Genomic DNA, 21,530 nt, shown 5'->3' with positions numbered 1-21,530 from the left:
AGTAAGACTGCATTTCACACCATAATGGTTTCATTTAGTCCATGGATCACATGCGGGGCGAACTATGGGGAGTGGCCCATATGAACCATGGAACAACAACTATCTGTTCCACCCCTAATTCATGATATTTCAAGAGAGAACTGTGACACATCTCAGAACCGTTTAATTCCCCAAACCCTAGTCCTAAACACAGCAAAACAATGAGAAAATGAGAGGGAATGGATGGAGGGCGGGGTCAGGGTGGGGGATGCAGTCTGGTGTAGCCACATACTTCTCATGGGTCGTGGGGGCGTATTGATGGGAAATGTTTTTGTATGAGTCTAATGAGTCTATGCACTGTTTTTTTTTTTTTTTTAAATCGTCATTGTATGTTGTTTTGAAGGTTGACTTACTACAAACGAACTGTGTGTTTTTTTTAAAGTCCTGTGTGTAAACTCTTTCTATCCAGCCCTCCCCATAAAGTCCAGTGAAGTGGCCAGTTAGAGGACTGTTACTGGCCAAGAGAAACATGAGAGGACAAAAGGAGGGAGAGCAGGAGAAGGCAGGTGAAGGACAGAGAAGAATAGTTGAAAAATAGTGAACGCAAATATATTTGGGTGCGTTCATTCACGTGTGTGTCTGTAACGACACTAAACATGTATGAGTCTGCAGTGTGTGCATGTGTTTAAGGATGGTGCATGACAATTTTGCTCGTATGAACACTGTGCAGAGTGTGTGTCTGCTTAGTAACGGGTGTTATCTCCCCAGCTGTGTGTATTCATCTGTGATATCTTCAGGAGCGGTCTTTCTCTGTGTGTTTCAGTGTCTAAAGTGTATTGAAGTGTGCGTGTGTGTGTTTCTTTTGTGTTTTTGCACGTGTGCGATTGCAGCTCTGTGTCTGTCGCCAATTTCAGATTGAACAAGGGCAGTGTGTAATGCAACACAGAGTTATTGATCCCCTTACACACACGCACACACACACACGCACACACATTACCTCTCTGATTTACCACGCTTGAAGGTGGTCTTGCAGCAGAAACCAGTTGGAGTGAGACAGAAAGGCATCCTCTGCCACTGACTGACTCAGTGCACTATGACAAGACATGTAATTGCAACACACACATGCAAACATGGACACTCACCTACACACTCATGTGCATACACAGTATCGTAGACTTGGAAGCATGAGCTGTCTCCCACAGACAAACCTCCACACAGACACACTTCTACACACATTGGTGGGGCATAAACTATCATATATGATCAACACACATACACACACACACACACGGCTGCACACTCTCAGCCTGAGCGGTTCTCTTCACCAGCCTTAATTGGATTCTAATGTATTCAGTTTGCTCCACTGAGCAAAGAGATGGCTCTGGTTTTCTGACTGGAGAGAGACAGAAAGGGGTGGCGGTAGGGGGGCGTGGTGGGGGCATTGGGGTGGGTGTGGGTATGGGGGGGCTGGACGTAAATAGGGAGGTTTGTCAATGGCGTTCATCTTCCTCCAGCCCCCGAGTGGAGTGTATCGTCTGAACAAGTTGTCGACAGAATTTCTACAAGAGCCATTTGACCTGACTGAGAGGCGCAGTATCTGTACCGCTCCTCTCTTCTCTGCTCTTTCATCCTCATATTCGAGTGCTCAGAGAGAGACAATGAGAGGCGTCTCTGCTGCAGCAAACAAACCACTTTCCCTCATGCGCTCGTGCACAAACACCATTGTGACCCAAGATCAGTATCTGAGGATCACAATATGAATGTCTTCTTTCAGTTTCACTGCTTCTTCTTGCCGCTTCGAGTGCTTATAAATCAATGTACTGTACTACATGTACTCTCCAGTGGAGTGGTACATAAATGTAGAGCTGTAACTTATGATGATTTTCATAGTTGATTAATTGGTCAGTTATTTTCTATCTTTCTTTTAACAGCTATTTGTTTTAAAATGTCAAAACATTGTGAAAAATGGAGATCAGTGTTTCCCTAAACTTAAGGTGATGTCCTCAAATATCTTGTTTAACTCCCAACCCAAAGATATTCAGTTTACTGTCATAAAGGAGTAAAGAAACCTGAAAATATTCACATTTAAGAAGCTGCCGGCACAGTAAGGGAATAACCATGGACCAGAAGAGAAAAACAAACTTTGGAAGGCGAGATCACGGCAATGGAGGAGACTGAAACCTGGCAGCGGGCGTTATTCGGTGGACTAAATAGAGTGTTGACAAACAAAGCCAAACATGCAATTATGCAAAGTTCACCACAGGCTTGCGTGCATATGTGTCCCCAACTGCCATACACCTACATAATCAGCAGGAAAATCACTTACATGAAGTCTGGATTTATAAATAACTACATCACATGTTTTTTTTTGCATACATCATACTTATGAACAAAATTGATCCTAAGTCTGACCCTGTTGAATTTTACTGTATAAATAAAGGTTATCAATTTTTTCTCAGCCAAGAACCCCATACAAGATAGAAAATAAACCTAGGACTCCTCCAGTGTACAAATAACATCTATGACCTGTTTCAGATTCACAGAATAAAATATTATTAGTTGAACTATGAAGCCTTTAATATCATGATAACTTTCCATGGACTCCTACTTGAACTACTGCCACAAGAAATATCAACCAATCCATGAGATTATAACTCTAGATATCTGTTTTTCAGGTTGAAGGATTTATGTGTAGGAGAAAAAAATCTGAACCATATATTGACCACTATTTGTTCTTTTTTGCATTAACATATAACATAAACATTTTTGATAAAATATACCTTATATTTAAGGATTATGACCAAGATATAAAGTGGGACAGTTTACAGTTAACAAATCAGTTGTGTTGTCCGTGTTTTCCGTGACTTGTTGGCTGACAAATATGCCAATATTGGTGTATCTGTCAGCCCAGCTGATTTATCTGTTGGCTCTAAAGTGAACACGTATGTAGATTTGATACTTCACAGTTTTTGTTTCCATAAAAATGTGTATGTGCTTAACGTGTAGGAAAAACTGCAGCATTGTTAAACTCTGTTGGTAAGCATTTTGCAGCACTGTGGACCTGTCCGCTTGGCGGCACATGGCAGTAATCTGCAATGTCAGGCATGTTAAAGATCAAATGCAGGTATTTTCAGCTGAAAAAGCTTCATATGTAGGTCTAATTTATTTTTTACTGCAGTTTTCAGTGAGTTGTGAGGGTCTGATCCCATTCACATGCTGAGGAACCACCTGGAATTAGTGCTATTTACATCCAATCCAAAAGACTGTGAACCACTGATCTAGAGACACGGTTCCCAATCCTTCTGGTTTTGGGTACTCACGAAGTAATATCCATAACAAATCTGGATTTGGCACCTTTTGTTGTCAAAAATGAACATTTTGGCAATTTTTCAACTTGTGATCCTGGTCTCTCACTTTCGGAAGGAGACAGGCATTCCTCACAGGGATAAGTGTTATATGATTCTTATCGTCCTATTTCCTGAGATTTAGGAGGTTTGGGAAAAGAAATAGAATCATATAAGTTTGGAAAGAATATTCCTCTACTTGAAGCATTAAGGAGAAATATATGACAGTACATGACAAGATTGATATGAAGTCTTTTCTTTTAAAAGATGAGTTTTCAGCTGTGACAGAAGATGTGGAGTGACTTGCGGTGCAAAGGTCATCTCACTACTGAGAAGCCAGAGGCAGAGAGGGTGAGACGGGTGCTGTGATGACCACTGTGACCTCAGGGTGGGCACAGCGCAGCAGCAGACTGACAGTGATGGCAGAAAGGGCCTTCGCACACTTGGTGTGATGAGTCTTTGCTCATGGCTGAAGTGTGCGTCTGACTAGGGCTCAGTGTGCTTCAAGGTGAGGAGTAAAAAGCTGTTTTGTTTCCTCAGTCTGTTTTTCTTCCTTCCTGTTGCCCATATTCTGATCTGCCTGAACTCTCCCTTCATGTTGGCAACAGTATCTGCAGTCGTGGATTTTGAAGTATACCATAATCAAGTGTTTGCTTGACTATGACAATAATTGTATGAATTAATTACTATCAAAATATGCACAGACAGACAGACCTCATCAAATATGTAGACTTTTAATTTTCTATAACTTTTAATCAGCGTTTCAGCACATCCCAACAAAAACAAAATGTGCACGTTATACTTTTTGTTTTAACTTTAAAGTTTGTATCTGGCTGTTTTTAATTGACTAAATTTGAAAAGATAAGTTTAGGTAATTTTGCAATGATTCAAAACAAATGAACTCTTCTGGTTAAATAAGTCAAACTTTATTAGTTTGATTTGTTTTTTCTCAGTTTGAAGAACTTACAGCTGCAGCTGCTTCTTCCAAGTGAAAGGGAGTAGTGACTGAATTCAATATTATCATAAATATAAAGTGTATTCACTTAAAAAATGAAAAAGTTGAGAAATTGAATTTTGAGCCCAACACAAACTCTTAAGTTTGGAAAGTTTTCACTACTGCTAATCTTTAGTTGAGATAATTTACTTTTCTTCTTTAGATAAACTTGAATCCTTGAGTTTTAGAAACCCCTAATACCATTTTTTTTCCTTTAATTTTTTTGGGGGGCTTTTTGCCTTTAATTATAGTGACAGCTATATACAACATTTAGTTAACTTGAACAAATAAAACATGCATTTCTGCATTAAGTCAAAGGTTTCTATCAGATGCAGTATGATTTTAACAGTGCAGTTGATTCGTAAAACTAAACATGGAAAGACTATACTGGCGTACATTTTCCTTCGGTTCTTCAGTACCTATTATTTAAAATACAACTGGGTATGACTTTCTCTCCAATCCATAGTTCTCTTTATATTGATAAATTGTACAATCAGCGGCAAGTTAGTCTGCCCTGTTGGGCTGATGTCTGCTTCAGTCACCAATTATTACTACATTTAAAAAAGACATTCTTCCCTTTCATTCTGTATTTCCTGTTTAATTTTTCTTCTCAAGCTCTCAAGAGTCAAACTGTCAACCAGCCTTTAAACAGACCTTAAAATGAGAGCAACACTTTTGAATAGTTCCCCTTGGGAATGGATGCAAAGTGCAGAAAAAGTCCAGCAACTGTGCAGTAAAAAGTGGGACTTCTATAATTAAGGAATTTAGCTGCATGGGACTCATCCTGACTGAAGTGCAAAAGTAGAACAGGTCAGTGTCTGTGGTCAGTCTGGCAGTGAATAAGCACAGCAACCAGGCCATATGACACTGAGCACCACTTTCAGAAAGCATATTCTTCTTCATTTATCACATAACATCTATTACACGCTGTATTTGAAGAGTTACTGACAATGCAATCTTTGTGATGAATGCCTTCCTTTTTGTGATATAATGAATATTTGCTGCCTGCAGGCTTCCTCTAATAGTGACAAGTGAAATAACCTTAAAGGGGGGAAGAAAAATAATAGTTTGCTATCAAATTGTCTTGAGTAAAAGGACTGGGTCTTGGCATCTTTTCTTTTTTTGGGGGTCATAAAATGAAAGAACAAATGTCCCGATGAGCCAATTTTCGATATTTTTGCCAGCAGACTTTTTTACTCATACGTTGAAAGATGCAGCCTTTGTTTTTTTTTTGTCCCTAGATGTATGGGGAATTATCTGCAATTCTTTTTATTCTGTGTCAAATTTCCTACAAACAGCCAGTGGGGCCTCATTGGTATACAGACATTGTATTTGTACAAATATTACTTTTTACCGCATGCTTGCTGAACTAATGCCTTGCTTCGGTTGTGGGCCCCAAGAGGAATAGTTCAGTTAAAAAAAAGATCTTTCAAGCTTAAGTCACAGGGAATGCTGCAGCTGGCTGAGGGAAAAGTCATTGAGGGGAAATTAGAATAATATTTTAAAATGCGCTGATTTGGTTCTGCTCCATAACACGGACGGATGGCGGTCGCCTCGACGTTATAGGAGTGTAGAAGGAGTCGACTTATGACTGGGAGGCCAGAAAAATGTGTTTGGGGAAAGTGAGTGAGCAACGAAACAAGACAAGTGGAAAAAGAGCGTGCAGCCTCAGTCGAGTTCTCACGGTGGGATCACAGTGAAGAGAACAGAGAGAGGTGACAGAAGAATAATGTGGGATGCATCACAGATAAGTGCGCCACGGCAAGGCCTATGACATCCACATATAGGGGACACCGGGGAGTGTTGTAACACCGGGTTAGCTGTAACTCTTTCAGTTTGACCAGTCTGAAAAGAGCTGCAGTGACATCATCAATATCGTACCCTCCCACTTCCTTTTTGAGCTCGCAGAAGAAATGAAAACCCAAACCCCAAACCCCAAATTCCACCCAGAAGTAGAAGATTTGTTTAAAAACCAAAGTGGGCATGTTATATTCTACAGGTAGTTGAGCACTGTGCAACACTCTCTAGTGATGATACCCTTGATTACAATGATTTGTCTAACAGAGATTGTCTGTCTAGAGAGAAATACCAACACGGAAGTGAAACAATAAACTTCTGTGAACAGGGTCAGCAACAAAATGCATTTTATCCACTTAAAAAAGGTCCACCTAAAAAGTCAATATCAGGTTAAGTGTGCGTTGTATTTAGAATATTTTCACTGTTTTACTGCCATCAAAGAGTCTTCAATCATTCATTATTTTCTTTCTTTCATTCAGTTTCTGACAGGAAACCACCATTATACAAGCCAAATATTGTTCCCTTGCTTAACCAGACTCCCTTGGAAAATTACTGTTACTGTTGAAAACAAATATTTGTCGGGGGCTTTTATGCCTTTATTGATAGGACAGCTGAAGTGAGGACAGGAAAGGGGGAGAGGGAGTGGGGGAATGACACACAGAAAAGGGACGCAGACGGGAGTCAAACCCATGGCTGCAGCAGAGGACTCACAGTCTTGGTACATTGGGTGTTTGGTCCACCAACTGAGCTACCTGGACACCAAGAAACAGTAATTTTACCTTGCAGAAAGCAGGCTTTGCAGGTACACAGCTGCCTCGATCTGTTTGTTGATTTGTGTCATTGTGTGACTTCGGTGATCTAACCTTCAAAACACTGAAGGCACACAATAACGCAAACAAACTAACACATTGCAGCAGTGGTAGATCAATAACTCCTGTGTATAAGACAAATATCACTCTTCAAACCAACCAAGCAACTCCATGGGCAAAATCAGTCATTTTACTTCGCATGAGATGGGAGCTACTGGTCTACCACTGCTTCAGTCTGTTTGTCAGTTAATGTTATTGCGTGACTTGTATGTTGTAAATGGTCAATTAGGATTCACTGAAGTTACACAATGACACAAACAAACTAAGAGAATAAGATAGACCAGCAACTCCCCTGTTCTGTGAGGCAAAATTACTGATTTTGCCTATGGGGTTTGGTTGGTCTGGAAAGAGCAAAATTTGGCTTCTACAACGGCAGTTTCCCAACAGAAAAGGCCACCTGATTGCAAAGTAAAGTGGTGAAAATGTTCTAAATATAGCATTCATGTAAAACTGATTTTGATTTTTTTTAGGTGGCCTTTTCTTAAGTTGCTAAAGTACTTTTTGTTGTATAAAATATATCAAAACATCCCAATCACACTCATTATGTGTGATTGTGTAGATGTCCAAGTGATCTTTTTTTGTAGTGGACAAATATGGGTGCTGTGCATAAAATTTCAGAAAAATCTATCTATCCCCTGCCGCTAAATGAGGCTCTGTATAGAGGGGGGTCTTCTGTGAATGTCACCACTTTCAGTGCCTCTTCTGTAATGTGACACTAGGGGGGGCTGTCGCTCCTTCTTAGCCTCTTGTACAGGCCGTGGAGTTGCACACTTGGAGAGACAGACAGGCAGGGAGACAGACAGACAGGCAGAGAGGCTCACGTATCTCCATCTCCGGAAATCCTCCCATCCCTCCGCCGACGGACTGATTTGCAATTCAATAAGTCACAATGTCATCTCTTTAGCTTTTACACATTTAGCTGACAAAGGGAAGCAGGCACGCTGCCTTATGAAATATCGTCTCGGACTGAAGGAAGACCTTAATGTTCTCTCTCTCTTCTGGCTTGTTCACCACACACACACACACACACACACACACACACACACACACACGCACGCACGCGCACACGCGCACATTCACGCCTCTTATCAATAGAAAGTGAATGAGTTTTATTACAAGGTGCCTGGTGTATCACATTTTGCAGTCGTACAAGCTGCCGTCACACGCCACTGGAAGCGGATGTGTGTGTGCATGGGTGTGTGCGCCTGCGTGCGTGCGTGAGTGCTCGTGCGAAGTTGTGGCGTCTATCGATTACAGAGAGAACAGGTGTAGCGTGTGTCTTTGTATGAATAATGCAGAGAGAGGCTTTGAAAGGATAAACAACACACGCGCACAACTGACACTAACACACACATCACCCACAGAGAAAAACAGGCCTCTTCATGTAGGATATCTTAAACTATCATATCTAACTTGTTTTAGTCTTTTCAGTGTCAAAAGATCCAATAAACAGGAACATTCTTATAACCTGTTTGCTACTGACTGATCTACAGGTCTCTCGTTTTCATGTATGGGCTTTTACTGCCTTTATTTTTCGTGTAATTTAGTTCACTGTTTCCTTTATTTTGGAAAAAAAATGTATATGTTTTTGTGGCATGCATGTCTTTGCGTCCAACCATATATAAATAAATAAACAAATAAACAAAAAAAGAGAATAAACTATATTAAGGTTTTTGTGGCATGGATACCTCTGTACACCTCCTCTCAAAGTAAAAAAAAAAAGAAAGAATAAAAATTCAAAATATATAATAAATAAATAAAAATGACAAAGAACAAACCAAAGGTCTTTGTTGTCTGGATGGTTTTGGCCCCCTCTCAAAATAAATAAAGTAAAAATAAAAAAGAGAAAGGAAAGAAAAAAATTGAAATAAAGAATTAACTACATAAAGATTTTGTGTATACCCCCCCCATTAATAAACAAATAAACTAAAATGACAATAAAGAACCATGTGTAGACATCTTAAATGATAAAAGAAACAAGAAACAAAGCCCAAATAAATTCCGACACCGTCCATTGGCTACTTAACTGTCACTCAAATCCCCAAATCCCGCCCTCACCCCCCATTCTCCTCAGCCCCACAGCCTCCGCTGGCCCTCCACCTCCTCTTCCTCCTCCCTCCCTCTCTTCTGCCGGCTGGTGGAAGCGTCAGACCTCCTCCTCCTCCTCTTCTGTCCTCTCCTCTCCTCCCTCCATCCCGCGGACGAGTGTATACAGCCTCTCAAGTTGAGCCCAGACGCATACACACACATAACGCGCACAGCAAGGGGAGGATAGTCGGAGGAGGATAGACAGACACAGGGAGGAAGGAGAAGAAGGAGAGCGGACGGAGCTGCTGCCGGGCGAGCGGAATTTAATTTGGATTTTTATTTAATATATTTGAGCCTTAAGTGGCAGAGTTTTCTTGGGTTTTGTTGTCTCAAACCCGCCTGCCAAGTGGACTTTTTAATTCGTTGGGGGAGTTGTTCTTCGTCCACTCTGCTGGTGTGTTTAAACTTTTGCAGAAGGAAAAGTGATGAAGGCAGAGACTCAGCTTCAGCTGTCCCGTTTGGATAAATAAAGCGGAGGAGAGGAGAGGAGCGCACCGGTGGAGAAAGCTCACCACGGGGGAACACAGGTTCATCCCTCGGTGCTGGCTGGAAGGAGACACACCGCAGACTTTTTTGGGGAGGGAGGATTAAAAAAAGAAACCAGCCTGCGCAGGAATTGCCCATCGGGGGTTTCTTCTGTTTTTTTTTATTACTGACTCCAGAAGGATTTATAGTTTACTCCAAACCTAATCTGCGCGGTGTCTTTAGGTCAAGCACAGCGGGAGCGCAGTTTGGTCAAATCGAGGTTATTGATGGCACCGATGCGGTAGTGATCTGTCTGTCTGAGGAAAAGGGAAAGAGAGAAAAAAAAAAAAAAATCAAAGATCGCCCTTTGTCCGTTTCGTGAACAGTTCCGGAGGTTGTTACCGACAGGAGGGATGGAGACGGTCGCGCCGGTGGGTTGTTGCCTCTGGAAGACGGTGCTTCTTCTTCTCCTGTGGCAAGGTAAGAGATGCAAATGTGGGAGAAAACTTGTTGCCAGTTTGAGACGTTGTCGTTTGATTTAAAAGTCGGAAAAAAAGTGGCGCCACCAAAGCAAACAAAGCCCGTGGAGCTGTATGTGTTATTAAAGTATCATCGCTGACGACTTTCGGCCATTTAAGCTTTTGTCGTTTTATTGTTTTGGCCTGGAAAATCGGGAATGTCACACCCACTCTCAGCATGTTTTTCCTTTCTTTCTTTTCGTTCCTTTCTTTCTTGTTTTTCCCTCCTATTTTAGAGCAAGAAGAGGTAACTCTTTGTAATCACAAAGGCACCATGCGTTAGTGCATAATCAGTGCTTGATGTATTTTATAATCGCTGGCATGTTTTGCTTTTTTAGCGCGTTAATGTGCGCTCTGATGAGGAGTCTTGTCAGAATTTGGTTAGCAACAGGGATGTAGATGAAGCGAAACCCAACTCCAAAGTTACTCTCCATCCTCACATCCATCAGTGTGACAGTATTTACCACTAAAGAAGTGTCAAACTGGAGCAAGTTGCATGAAGTCATGAAATGATAAGAGACTTGTGTTTTGCCATATGGTGATCACAGACGGGGGCTTCTGCTTGCCAACATTTTAACACCGCTCTGGAAATTTAAATGAAGCAAGTTTCATTTTACCCTTTTTAAGCCAAATGACCATCGATTAGCCCATATTCACCTTGACACCCCGTGTCTCCCTGCGTGTGTGCGGAATAATAAGTAATTGACTAAGGCGAAGCGTCAGATGACAGATGCGCACTAACTGGTGCCATCTGAGACACCCGAACCCCGGCGAGTCGGCAGCTGACCGGCCCGTGTGCGTGTTTGAGGTCTCGATGAGGACTGAGCAGTGTTTTTCCTACAAGAATAAAATTAAAACTTTTTATTATTATTATTTTGGAGAGAAAACGAGATTGAGTGGTTGCGCGTGACCTTTTCTGCGCTCCTGGAATCCAGTTTAGAGATGAGTGTCCTCTGTATGATCTGAGGGGGCTTTCTTATGATATGAGGTCCTTTTAAATCGAAGGAAGATCAGCTGTTCCTCTTATAATTTAACGATTTACCGCAATCAATGGAGAAAAAGGGGGTATAATAGCGTCCTTCGCCTCTTGCGTTAAAAATTACTGTAAAATTGTAAGATTTAAAATTGCTGGTAAAGATATACACAGAGAAAACCTCCTATTTATCCGCCTATGAAAAGCACTGACTTTATTAGCTACAGAACTCCTTATGGACCTTGTGCTGTGTGACCTATAAAAGCACAATGTAACTGGTTTTCTAAGCGCAATTTAAGCTACATTAGAAGATATTCAGAGCGTGTTATATTGTGCAGATGGCAAGCCGCTGTCTTGCTCAAGAACACTAAACTAAGGCTGAGATATTGTGAATTCAGGTCGGGTAACACCACCACCCACTTACTCCTAAGAGAAAAACGAAGGAGAAGCGTTAAGAATAAGAAGGCATGGTGATATTTTGGGTTTGGAGCCCTCTTGAGTGCGCGTTTCTCCGCCTCCGTTTTCCACACAAACGACAGTCCTTCAGCATTAGTATCACATCCCCGTGTCTGTGTGCGCGCTCGTATAGTGCGTGTGTGTTTTAATCAGCTCCGATCACTCACGGCTCACTGAGCACTTAACAGTCGCTGTGTTGTGCGCTCCGGAGTGCGGTGGTCGCCGTGGCCACGGCGCATGGCGCGCGGCACGGCACACTGACAGGAGACCGGAGAGGGAAAAACAGCTGTGCCCGACAAAACGGCTGAGTAACCAAAAGATGAAATCAACCAAAAACATTCCCTCCTGTCTTTCTCTTCCTCCTGTGGCATTCTCTTCTCTTCTCTTCTCTTCTCTTCTCTTCTCTTCTCTTCTCTTCTCTTCTCTTCTCTTCTCCCTTCTCTGTCTGTACCTTTTGTCTGCTCTTTGACTGCAGTTTAGTAGCTCCCTTGGTAGTCTGGATGGCCAGAAGTAGCTCTCTTTTCCTTCTCTATCTCAGCCTCTATCCCTCAAACATGAATAAAAAAGGTCCACCCCAACTTGGCTGTGGTTTAACAGTTGTTTTTGGGCACTGGGGAGCTTTGGCTCTAATAGTGTAATGACCACCTAAGGCTGTTTAACAAAGCAAAACACCATCTTTTCCTTCTTTTTCTCCCTGTGTGTATTGATAGATTCTCAGCAGTATCTTGCTCAATGCAAGTGTTTCAGTGTTCACTTATTCACTTGTTTCTTGACCTTGTGTGTGTGTGTTTGCATTTACAGTAAGTAGGTGGGTGTTTTCGATTAGTCACCCTTAGTCACCTGCATTTTGTGTCTGTAACCATACTGAAGTTGTCAGCTGTAAGACCTCAAGTTTTCCACCCCCATGTCTGACCGCAGAAATACACCGCCTTTTAAAAACATATTTAGCTCAGTTTCAGTCTGTGTCTCACTTCTGCTAATATTTGATAAGAAATGCAGAAACATGTAGTTCTTCTAACCAAGAAGTATTTATTGCCCTTTTATCACTCCCTTGTTGCCCCATTTGTGCCATTGTCTCGTTATTCCCCGTGTGCCGTACTTTTTTTTTTTATTTTCATGTCACTCCATTTCATTGTAATTACATCACTCTGTTATTTCATCATCCAGGTTGTCTCCAGGTTGTCATTGTGGGTTTGTTTAAAAGACGAGCATCAGAGAGACGCCTGCTCTTCAGAGGCAAACACTTAGTTTGGTCTTGAAGGTTCAGAGGCTGAAGAGTCACTGGTGGGGTTGGCGGGGGGGCAATGAATGTTCTGTATTCTGAGCAGGAGGTCTGCTGTGGGCGGGTGGATGGGGAATTCCTTACACATGATCATGCAAATGACACGTAAAGTCAGTGCATGTTTAAATTTCTTATTTATCTGTTTGTCAGACGAATTTTCCCCATAGTTTTTTAGTTTGATGGCATCTTGAGTTGAGAAAACAATTCTACTTTTCTGATTCTCTTTTACTGTTGTATTGTTGCATGCACGCACATTCATATTGCATCTTTATACATCTGTGTGTGCGCATGTATTTTGGCTATTGCTCTTATGTACCTGGAATATTTCAACTTTTACAATTAGCTTATTGCAGATATGTATGTATTTACTTGTGTGAAGAAAATATCGTGAGTTGGTTAAGTAGACCTTGATTTCTGATGCAGAAGCATTTATTGAAGCTTGACTGAGGAGAATAGAGGAGCAACACAATTTGAATCACTGTGTAACTGCCACTCAGATCTGAACATATCATCATGTCAAGGCGTATTTAACCTCTACATTCAAAACTATGCTTTTTACAAGTTATGTTTGCATTTCCCACACACCATTGTTTACTCCAATTCAGTGTAAGTCTGTTTCATCTGAGGCAGCAGCCATCAACCTGCAGCTCTGGGGCTGCATCCAGTGCTTTTGCCCCTCTCCATTGGCTCTCTGTGGCTTTGACAAAAAATATATGAAAATGGTTAATAAGGGTTATATTTTGAAAATTTTTAACATTTAAATTGTCATTTATCATTATTGTAGGGCTAACATTATTTTATCTCGCAATTTTGTTTGAGTGTTTTAGTTTTTTGGGGGCCAAAACTGGCTCCATTGAGAATAAAGGTTGCAGAGCCCTGATCCAAGGTAAAGCTCAAAAATGTCCTCCCATGGCCTTGGTCTCTGGAAGACAACGACAGTGTTATCAGGACAACTGCACAGGCCAGCCCAGAGACAGAGGGCGCAGGGAAAGATGCATTTAGGATTGATAACCGACCCCAATGATCTGCTTATATTACCTTGAGCTTGCTTGTCTGAAATAAGAAAAAGAGAGAATGCGAAAATGCGAAAGACACAGATTTACATAGTTTGTCCACAAGAGAGCACTGACAGCTTATTTTCCAAGAGTAAAAGTTCCCGTTTAGTAGCAGTTCTTAAAAAAAAAAGAACAATGATAAGAATCCATCTCTCTCTATATATGTACTCTTAAATAGGAATGGGAATTGATAAGATTTTATTGATAGAAAGCCATTATCAGTTCTGCTTATTGGTCTGAACTTTTATCGATTCTCTTATTGATTTCTGATCAATTTTCTAGGGAAAAAATAAGTTTTCAGCATCAATGTGATTTTTTTTCTTTATTTATTTTTATGCCTTTATTCAGTTAGGACAGCTGAAAATATGACAGGAAAAAGGGGGAGAAAATGGGTGGTTGAATGCAGCAAAGGGCCACAGGTGGGAGTCAAACCCACGGCTTCTGCAGAGGACTCATAGACTCAGTGCATGGGACATATGCTCCATCAACTGAGCTACCAGGTCACCATCTTTTTACTTCTAATGATGATTTTACAGAAATTACAACAAGCACTGTTGTCATCTTTCTTTGTGAAATTAAGCCACACTTAAGATAATTTCTTCCTCTTTGTTAGAGATGTCACAATACCAAAATTTTGAACTTTAATACGTTAGTAAAAAAAAAGCATACTTTATACCTCTTTTGATACCACAGCAAAAAGGAAAGAAGTCCCAACTACACAAAATAAAATCATTTGTTGTCTTTTTCTTAAATGAACAGCCTGCACACAGTACTGCTACAGAAGAAGTCATTGAATGCTGTTTGGTTTTTGCTGCAAGCCAAATTTCAGGCAGGGAAATTATTCTGAACTGAACTGAGGTCTTGAATGAGCTCTTAGGTCTTTTTTTTATAGCAGCATCCGTACTTTTGATTCAGTTATTCTCTGGTATTGTTGTTTCAAATGTGGTATTGAAGTATTGATACTTTAAGAGTTTGATTGTAGTTATTTAACAATCCACAATCATATAGATAAAAAAAGATGAACGGATTTGAGAAGGTCAGAGGAACTGGAACTGGTTGTCGATTCCCATCCCTGTTTCCGATTGGTTTTGCCTCTGTCATTTAAAATCAGCACAACAGTCCTGGTCCACAGTTTCATTAACTTTCTAAATCAGAACACAAGCATTTACGTAATGTGGGATTACCTCAGGGTTCAGTAGCTCACTCACCTCTGTTGAGGTTGCCTCTTTTGAACACTTTGTGTGTGGAATGGCCGTGTGGCACAGATTGTACTTTATGTGTCAAACGCTGGAGAAAACCCTGCACAATACAAAGTGTGTGTGTGTGTGTGTGTGTGTGTGTGTGTGTGCGCGCGCGCGCCTCTGTGCTCGAGTGCCTTTTGCACTACACTGTTAACCTGTAGCAGAATGTCAGCACTATGCACCATTACTCATGCAATACAGACCATTAATAATTACTGACGTAAAATCACTGACACGCGTGCACGAAACACACACACACACACACACACACACACACACACACACACACACACACACACACACAGAGGTCGTCTCTCACTCTGTCCTTTTTATACACTGCTCTATCTCTTCACTGTGTGTGTGTGTGTGTGTGTGTGTGTGTGTGTGTGTGTGTATATCTTTCTTTGTGTCTCATTGTTGGTTTCATTCACCGGTTCGCTGACTCACTCAGACACACACTTGTACGCTCACCAGTGCATGCACACGCACACGGACATGCAAACACACACATATATGGCACTTCCAAACACACCCACACACAGAGGGAGCTTATTCTCTGAAAAATAAGTAACAGAGAGGATTTTAAATCGGCCAGGAGACGTTTCAGAGACGTTTAATGTGAATTTTTAACATTTACTCATGAACACAGGAGGGGAGGAGTGGTGCGGACGGCGTGAGGCTGCTAAACGCCATGATGTTAGAAAATCATCCCCCTGCCCCTGTGTCTCACACACACACACACACACACACACACACACACACACAGACACACACACACACACACACACACACACACACACACACACACACACACACACACACACACACACAGAGTCACATGGCTGTTTTGTCATGGTGACAGAGAGAGGGCAGAGCTGTAAGAGAGGGTCATGGAGGCACTGAAAAACAGAAGTGGGTGGACTGTAAGACTCACTCCCTGCCTCGTTTTTTTTCCACGGTCATGAAATTTTCTGCTTTTTCCAGTATTGATTTATATGTGTCTCGTGTTCTGGATATTGTGGTGTGACTGCAAGGTTGTCTGTTTGGGGAAGTAGAAGAGAAACACTCTCCTCTCTTTGAAAAACTATTGCCAAAGTCCTGAATCTGTGAAAAAACACCACTGCCACTTTTTGTAAGCATACTTAAATAAAACAATAAATAAAGTATACTTTATTTCAGCATATCCTAGTGTATTACAAATGACTCAAAAAACAAGACTTACCACTACATGTATTTGCAATTTGGTATTCCTTTTAGAAGAACATTAATATACAATTTACAGTACACACAATAAAGTACTGTTCATGTAACTACACTGAAATACCTTTTTAAGTATTGCAGAATGAGTGTATTTATTTCTTTATTACAGTCAAATTGAACTTAGTGACATCTATTTTCAAATACACTTTTAAAAGTTTAAGTTTAAATATACCTTAATTGCAAAAAGCACAAGTGTATTTTTAGTAACTTTCTTAGATCATATTTCAAATACACTAAGTTACTACTTTCAAGATGACACAGGCAGATGTACAGATGTGAATGTGGTGTATTTCAGTTTCATACAGTATATGTAACCTATGCTACATTCTTCTCTATATCTAAGTGTACTATTTTGGCATTTTGTATACAGGAGTTTAATTTAAATTTTTGCATTGATAGGAAATGATCCACAGACTTTTAATGCCGAACATGAATCAAGCAACAAAAAGTTACCACTAATTTCAAATACAAAAACTTTGTACGTACCCGCTGAATGTGTTTTTCCAAGGTTTTATGAATTCATTGTTTTGTTTTCTGAGTTGTCAGCGGAGCCGCCTCGCTACTATCCGCGTATTCTTTCACCTCTCATCAGCTGCGAGTATCTCTTCCATTTCAGTGGGCCAATAATGTACAACACCGCGCTAAAAAGTAGATTGATTTTTGCCAGCTGGCATTTACAGGCGTGCTTCATCTTGTCATTTCTCCAGTGTGAAATGAAAACACAGATAGTCTTGGTGTATATATACTGGAATACAGTTGGAACGCAGGTCTGATAAATTGTTGTTTTCTGTGTCCTTTTGAGTTTAAATCTGTTGCTTTATCATCTGTTGAACCTGATTTTAATTTTATATTCATTCATTAACCCTGGAAACATAGAGTAATATTAATGTCTATATAGGATACCTGTGTTCTGCTTCTTTTTTTTGTGGTTATTTCAGTACCTGGCATGCAACCTCTAAGTTCTCTCTCCATGGAAAAAATGGTTTCCCAGGTTACTTGATGGTTAAAAAGATTATATCCACATGACCAACCTCATCTGCACTGAACACTTTTAGGAGGAATTAAAACACTGATTGCAAGTCAGACCTTCTCGTCCAACATCACTGACCTCACAAAAGCTCTTTTGGCTGAATGGGCACAAATTCCCCACAGATATACTCAAAGGGAGTCTAATATAGTCGGGTGATATGTTCTATCAACAATTTGCTGATTGCTGCACCTCTTGTTCTCCCTTGTCTCACCTGGGAGACGTGGAAGCAAAAAGCTCGCAACAATTCATACTTGCTAAATCTAATAAACAAAATAAACTCACAGTGTCAAGAAAGTAAATATTCTTCTAACTATTTTCCTGAAAAACAACAATTAAAACAAGATAAAACTCACCAAAACCTCTGTCAGTCTTTCCTCTGCTTCCCTGTCACTTGTCCTCTGGCTCAGTGGGCGTGTACTGTGCCGCTGAAAGACGGTGCATCGCTGAGCGGCAGCTTTCACTCTCTAGACCATAAAATTAGCAAAATAAAATGATAAATCACCCAAAATAGTCAATATATTTCTCTAATTGCCCATCCCTGAGGTCCAACTCTACATTAATGTCTTTGGTTTTAGAATCACATCATATAGGTGTGACAATTGGGTGTCCACTGACTTTTGGCCATGTATATATATATATATACATATATATATACACACACACAGACTCAAGTATCTGGGTGATAAAGAAAATAACTGGCTCTCGTCGTCATGAGGAGAGCAACTCTTGATGTCATCACACAGAGGATGAGGAAGTGACAGAGACGGAAAGACTGAAGACAGACAGAGAGACTGGGAGAGAGATTTTCTTGTCCCTGGAGAGAGCATTCATCCTCTCTGTCCCTTCCTTCTATATCAGTAAATCTCATCTAGAAGGATACTGTTTGCTGCAGGGCCTGGACATATTTACACTGACACACACACGCACACACACACACACACACACACACACACACACACACACACACACACACACACACACACACACACGCACGCACGCACACGCATTTTCTCACTTCAGCATAGACTTGACAGATGCAACAGAAGAATGTATTATTAGGGAGCCACAGTGTGTAATCATATACTCACAATATTGTTGACAAAATAAAATGCCCAGAATCCAACTCAAATTATGAAGTCAAAAATAACTTCCTATTTTCAGGGGAATTTGGCAATTTTGTGACATTTGGTGAGGACGATGAATCAAAACTGCAAGAGTGGGCTATCTCTCACATTTCTCTCATGCTATTTGGCTGTTTGTTATTAACAGAACAATAATGTAACAGAAGCTAATAGTTCATGGTGTCATGGCTTAGTTACTCGATTGAACTCATCCATTTTATCCTTTTTAAGTACAGATTATTAGTTTCTAGATACATATTGTATTAAAAAAAAGCACACAGGTTAATTACTTTGGTGATATTTTTATCTCATTACACATCAAGTCTATTGTAGAACTGAATGTGTTTGATGAACGATAAATGTTACTAAATTGCTTTCCAAAGACTCATTTTAAATCACAAAATCCTCATGAATTTGATATATTTGTGAGGATTGGACTGCCACATAGAGGATGAAGTGAAGTCAGCTTGGCAAAACACCTGTTTCAGATTTCCACACCTGAAGGCGAAGTGGAAAAACCTGCCATCATAGCTTCCTTCTGGATGTATCGCTGCCTGATCTCTGTCCAAGAACTGTGGTGTGTCTGTTGTGCTGTCTGTGTACTTGCAATGCAAATGTCGATATTAAGCACACGCTTTTGGACTGCGTCTCCTCAAAGACATTCATGGTGTTACATTTGGTTGCACAACAAAAAATGTGACCAAAGTAGTTGTGTGAAAAATGAAAAAAAAAAGCTTGAGAGAGGAGTTCAAATACTGACTAACCTCTTACCTTCCCACACCGGTGACGATCACTGCTTGGACTTTCTTGTCTTCTTGAGAAAGTCGCAAACATTTTCGGATCAAGGCCGTTCATCTCTGACATACGAATGATGTGGGCATCCTGTTAGACTGTGTTTAGACTCACTTTAGCTCTGGTGAAGAGACACAGCTCTCACATTTATTTTAATGGAGCCAGTCTGGTTCAGGATTGTTGAACCTGGCCTCAACTTTTTCTGCAACATGACATCATCTGGCAAGCTGCTGTATTGCCCAATCAAATGCAAGCGCACTTTCCCGTCAGGATTCTTTATAATGTAAACAACATATTTCTATTGTTTACCTTGCTGCAGCAGTAACTTTTAATAAAATGCTGTCTGCAAGTATTACTTTAGGCGCTGAAAAGCCTTTAAATGCATTAATCTATTACTCCAACTGGACTTAACTGATCATATTTAATCACCTCACCAGTACCTCAAAGCAGTGATTCTCAACTGTTTTCGGTCTGAACACTTCCTCAGACAATCTGATGAGCATTTCATTTTCATGTGAAGCATACTGATGCCTTTAAGGTTAGACTTTGCATTTAGGCAGTGGTGGAAAGAGTGCTGAAAATCTGTACTACTACTAAGTACAACTACTGTTACATCACAGACATACTGCTCAGTTACAGGTAAAAATACTGGTGTTAGAAAAGAACATATAACGTAGAAAAGTAAAAGTGCAAAGTTTTCGTCTCAAAAACTAATTGGAGTATTAGTTACTTTTTAACCACTGATGTTTAATACATTATCAAAGCAGCATTCAATCAAAAGTGCGTTTCTGTTTCTCAAGAGCTTCAGTCTAAATTACTGCAAACTTCTTGTCTGTTCTGCTCAGTGATCTTAGTCACTTCTCCGTAGGATTATGAATTTTGTGCATTTTCCTTAACCGGTGGTTTAAAATGCTAACAACTAGTTAAACATTAATAATTTATACTTTTCCCCCTCACTTTAAGTTTCCTTATTCAACAAGTGGCTTCGTCAGACAAAATGGTGTCAAATTAATTGCAATTACTACCATTTCTAGACTAGTGATTAAATATCCATGAATAAATTTTTATTTGGTCATATTCTCAGTGGCGATCGATTGATCAACATCCTCCCTCCAAACCCGTGCTGCTGCAGTGTTTAGTTTTTTGTCCATGTGTCCTGGTTTTCATTGCCCTGTTTGCAATCAGATAACCTTATTGGCTACAAAAATGCCGGTGAAAGGTTCGGATATTAATTCAAACTGTACTCCGTACTCAATTATTATTTTTCACACATTATCTGTCTAATGCCTCACTGTCAGGATATGTGACGGTTTCAGCAAACATGACGTAAAGTTATGTTTATAAAAGTTACCTACCGAACCTTTAATTTTATCAAGTTGTTAACGTTGATTCCTTTGCACTTTTTTAAGCTTTAGGCAGCTGCTCTATACATTCATCTGGGAGCTTTTTATCCTCATCTGTGTAATATCCTCCGCTGTTTACATTTCTGCTATTAATAGAATCCTCAAGCAGTTACTGAAAGTCAACTGATTAGTCTGAGTACTTGTGAATAGCCTAAGTCCCTCTGCACCAGCCTGTGTGTGCGTGTGCGTGTGTGTGTGTGTGTGTGTGTGTGTGTGTGTGTGTGTGTGTGTGTGTGTGTGTGTGTGTCTGAGTCTGTGTCGTTTCTCTGTATACTCTCTGTGACCATGAGACGGCTGGGTTTCAAAGGCCTGTCGAGAGGTTTAAGGGTCTTGCTAATGAGCAAGTCATTTTCCTTTAGATTAGCATGAATAGCCGGACTAATTTTGTGTGCACGGGCCTGTGTGCGTGTCTGTTTGTGTGTGTGTGTGTGTGTGTGTGTGTGTGTGTGTGTGTGTGACCGCTACTGTAGGTCTAGAAGAAGTCATGTCTGGGGGTTTAAGGTTGAGCTAATCAGCAACACTTTTCCCCCTACATTAGCTTCACTTGGCTGATTAGCCACTGTGTGTGTGTGTGTGTGTGTGTGTGTGTGTGTGTGTGTGTGTTTGAGAAAGAAACGGCTGATCATTATCATCCTGATACAATGACTCAGAGGAGACTAACAATGGATTAACTTTAGCTTTCATTTTCTCATTGGATTTTGATTGAATGTAATTTATCGGGATGAAGTGTAATAACGTGTGTGTGTGTGTGTGTGTGTGTGTGTGTGTGTGTGTGTGTTTGTGTGTGTGTGTGTTCGTCACGATTGGCTGTCAGCAGCTGGACAAGGTTTTTCTGTCTTTTTAGTGTTAGGCGATGTTAACAG

General features: G+C 40.6%; 1 protein-coding gene across 2 annotated transcripts in view; it reads left to right on the top strand.

Annotated features, from left to right (window-relative positions):
• The window catches only part of LOC146320253 (transmembrane protein 132C), a 356,926-nt gene that overhangs the window by 27,341 nt on the left and 308,055 nt on the right, over positions 1–21,530 (top strand). The window contains exon 1 of one of the 2 annotated variants that reach the window (XM_084728447.1): positions 9,215–10,016. The exons of the other annotated variant lie outside the window; for it this stretch is intronic. Coding sequence (XP_084584573.1) covers positions 9,950–10,016 — 67 coding nt within the window. The 5' untranslated portion in view covers positions 9,215–9,949. Of the gene's footprint in view, positions 1–9,214; positions 10,017–21,530 lie in introns of those variants that run through there. 2 annotated transcript variants of the gene reach the window in all.

Source organism: Lutjanus erythropterus, chromosome 10 (assembly GCF_056507025.1).
Source record: "Lutjanus erythropterus isolate fLutEry1 chromosome 10, fLutEry1.hap2, whole genome shotgun sequence".
Taxonomy (NCBI): Eukaryota; Metazoa; Chordata; class Actinopteri; order Lutjaniformes; family Lutjanidae; genus Lutjanus; species Lutjanus erythropterus.
This window is presented reverse-complemented; position numbering and strand designations above follow the sequence as displayed.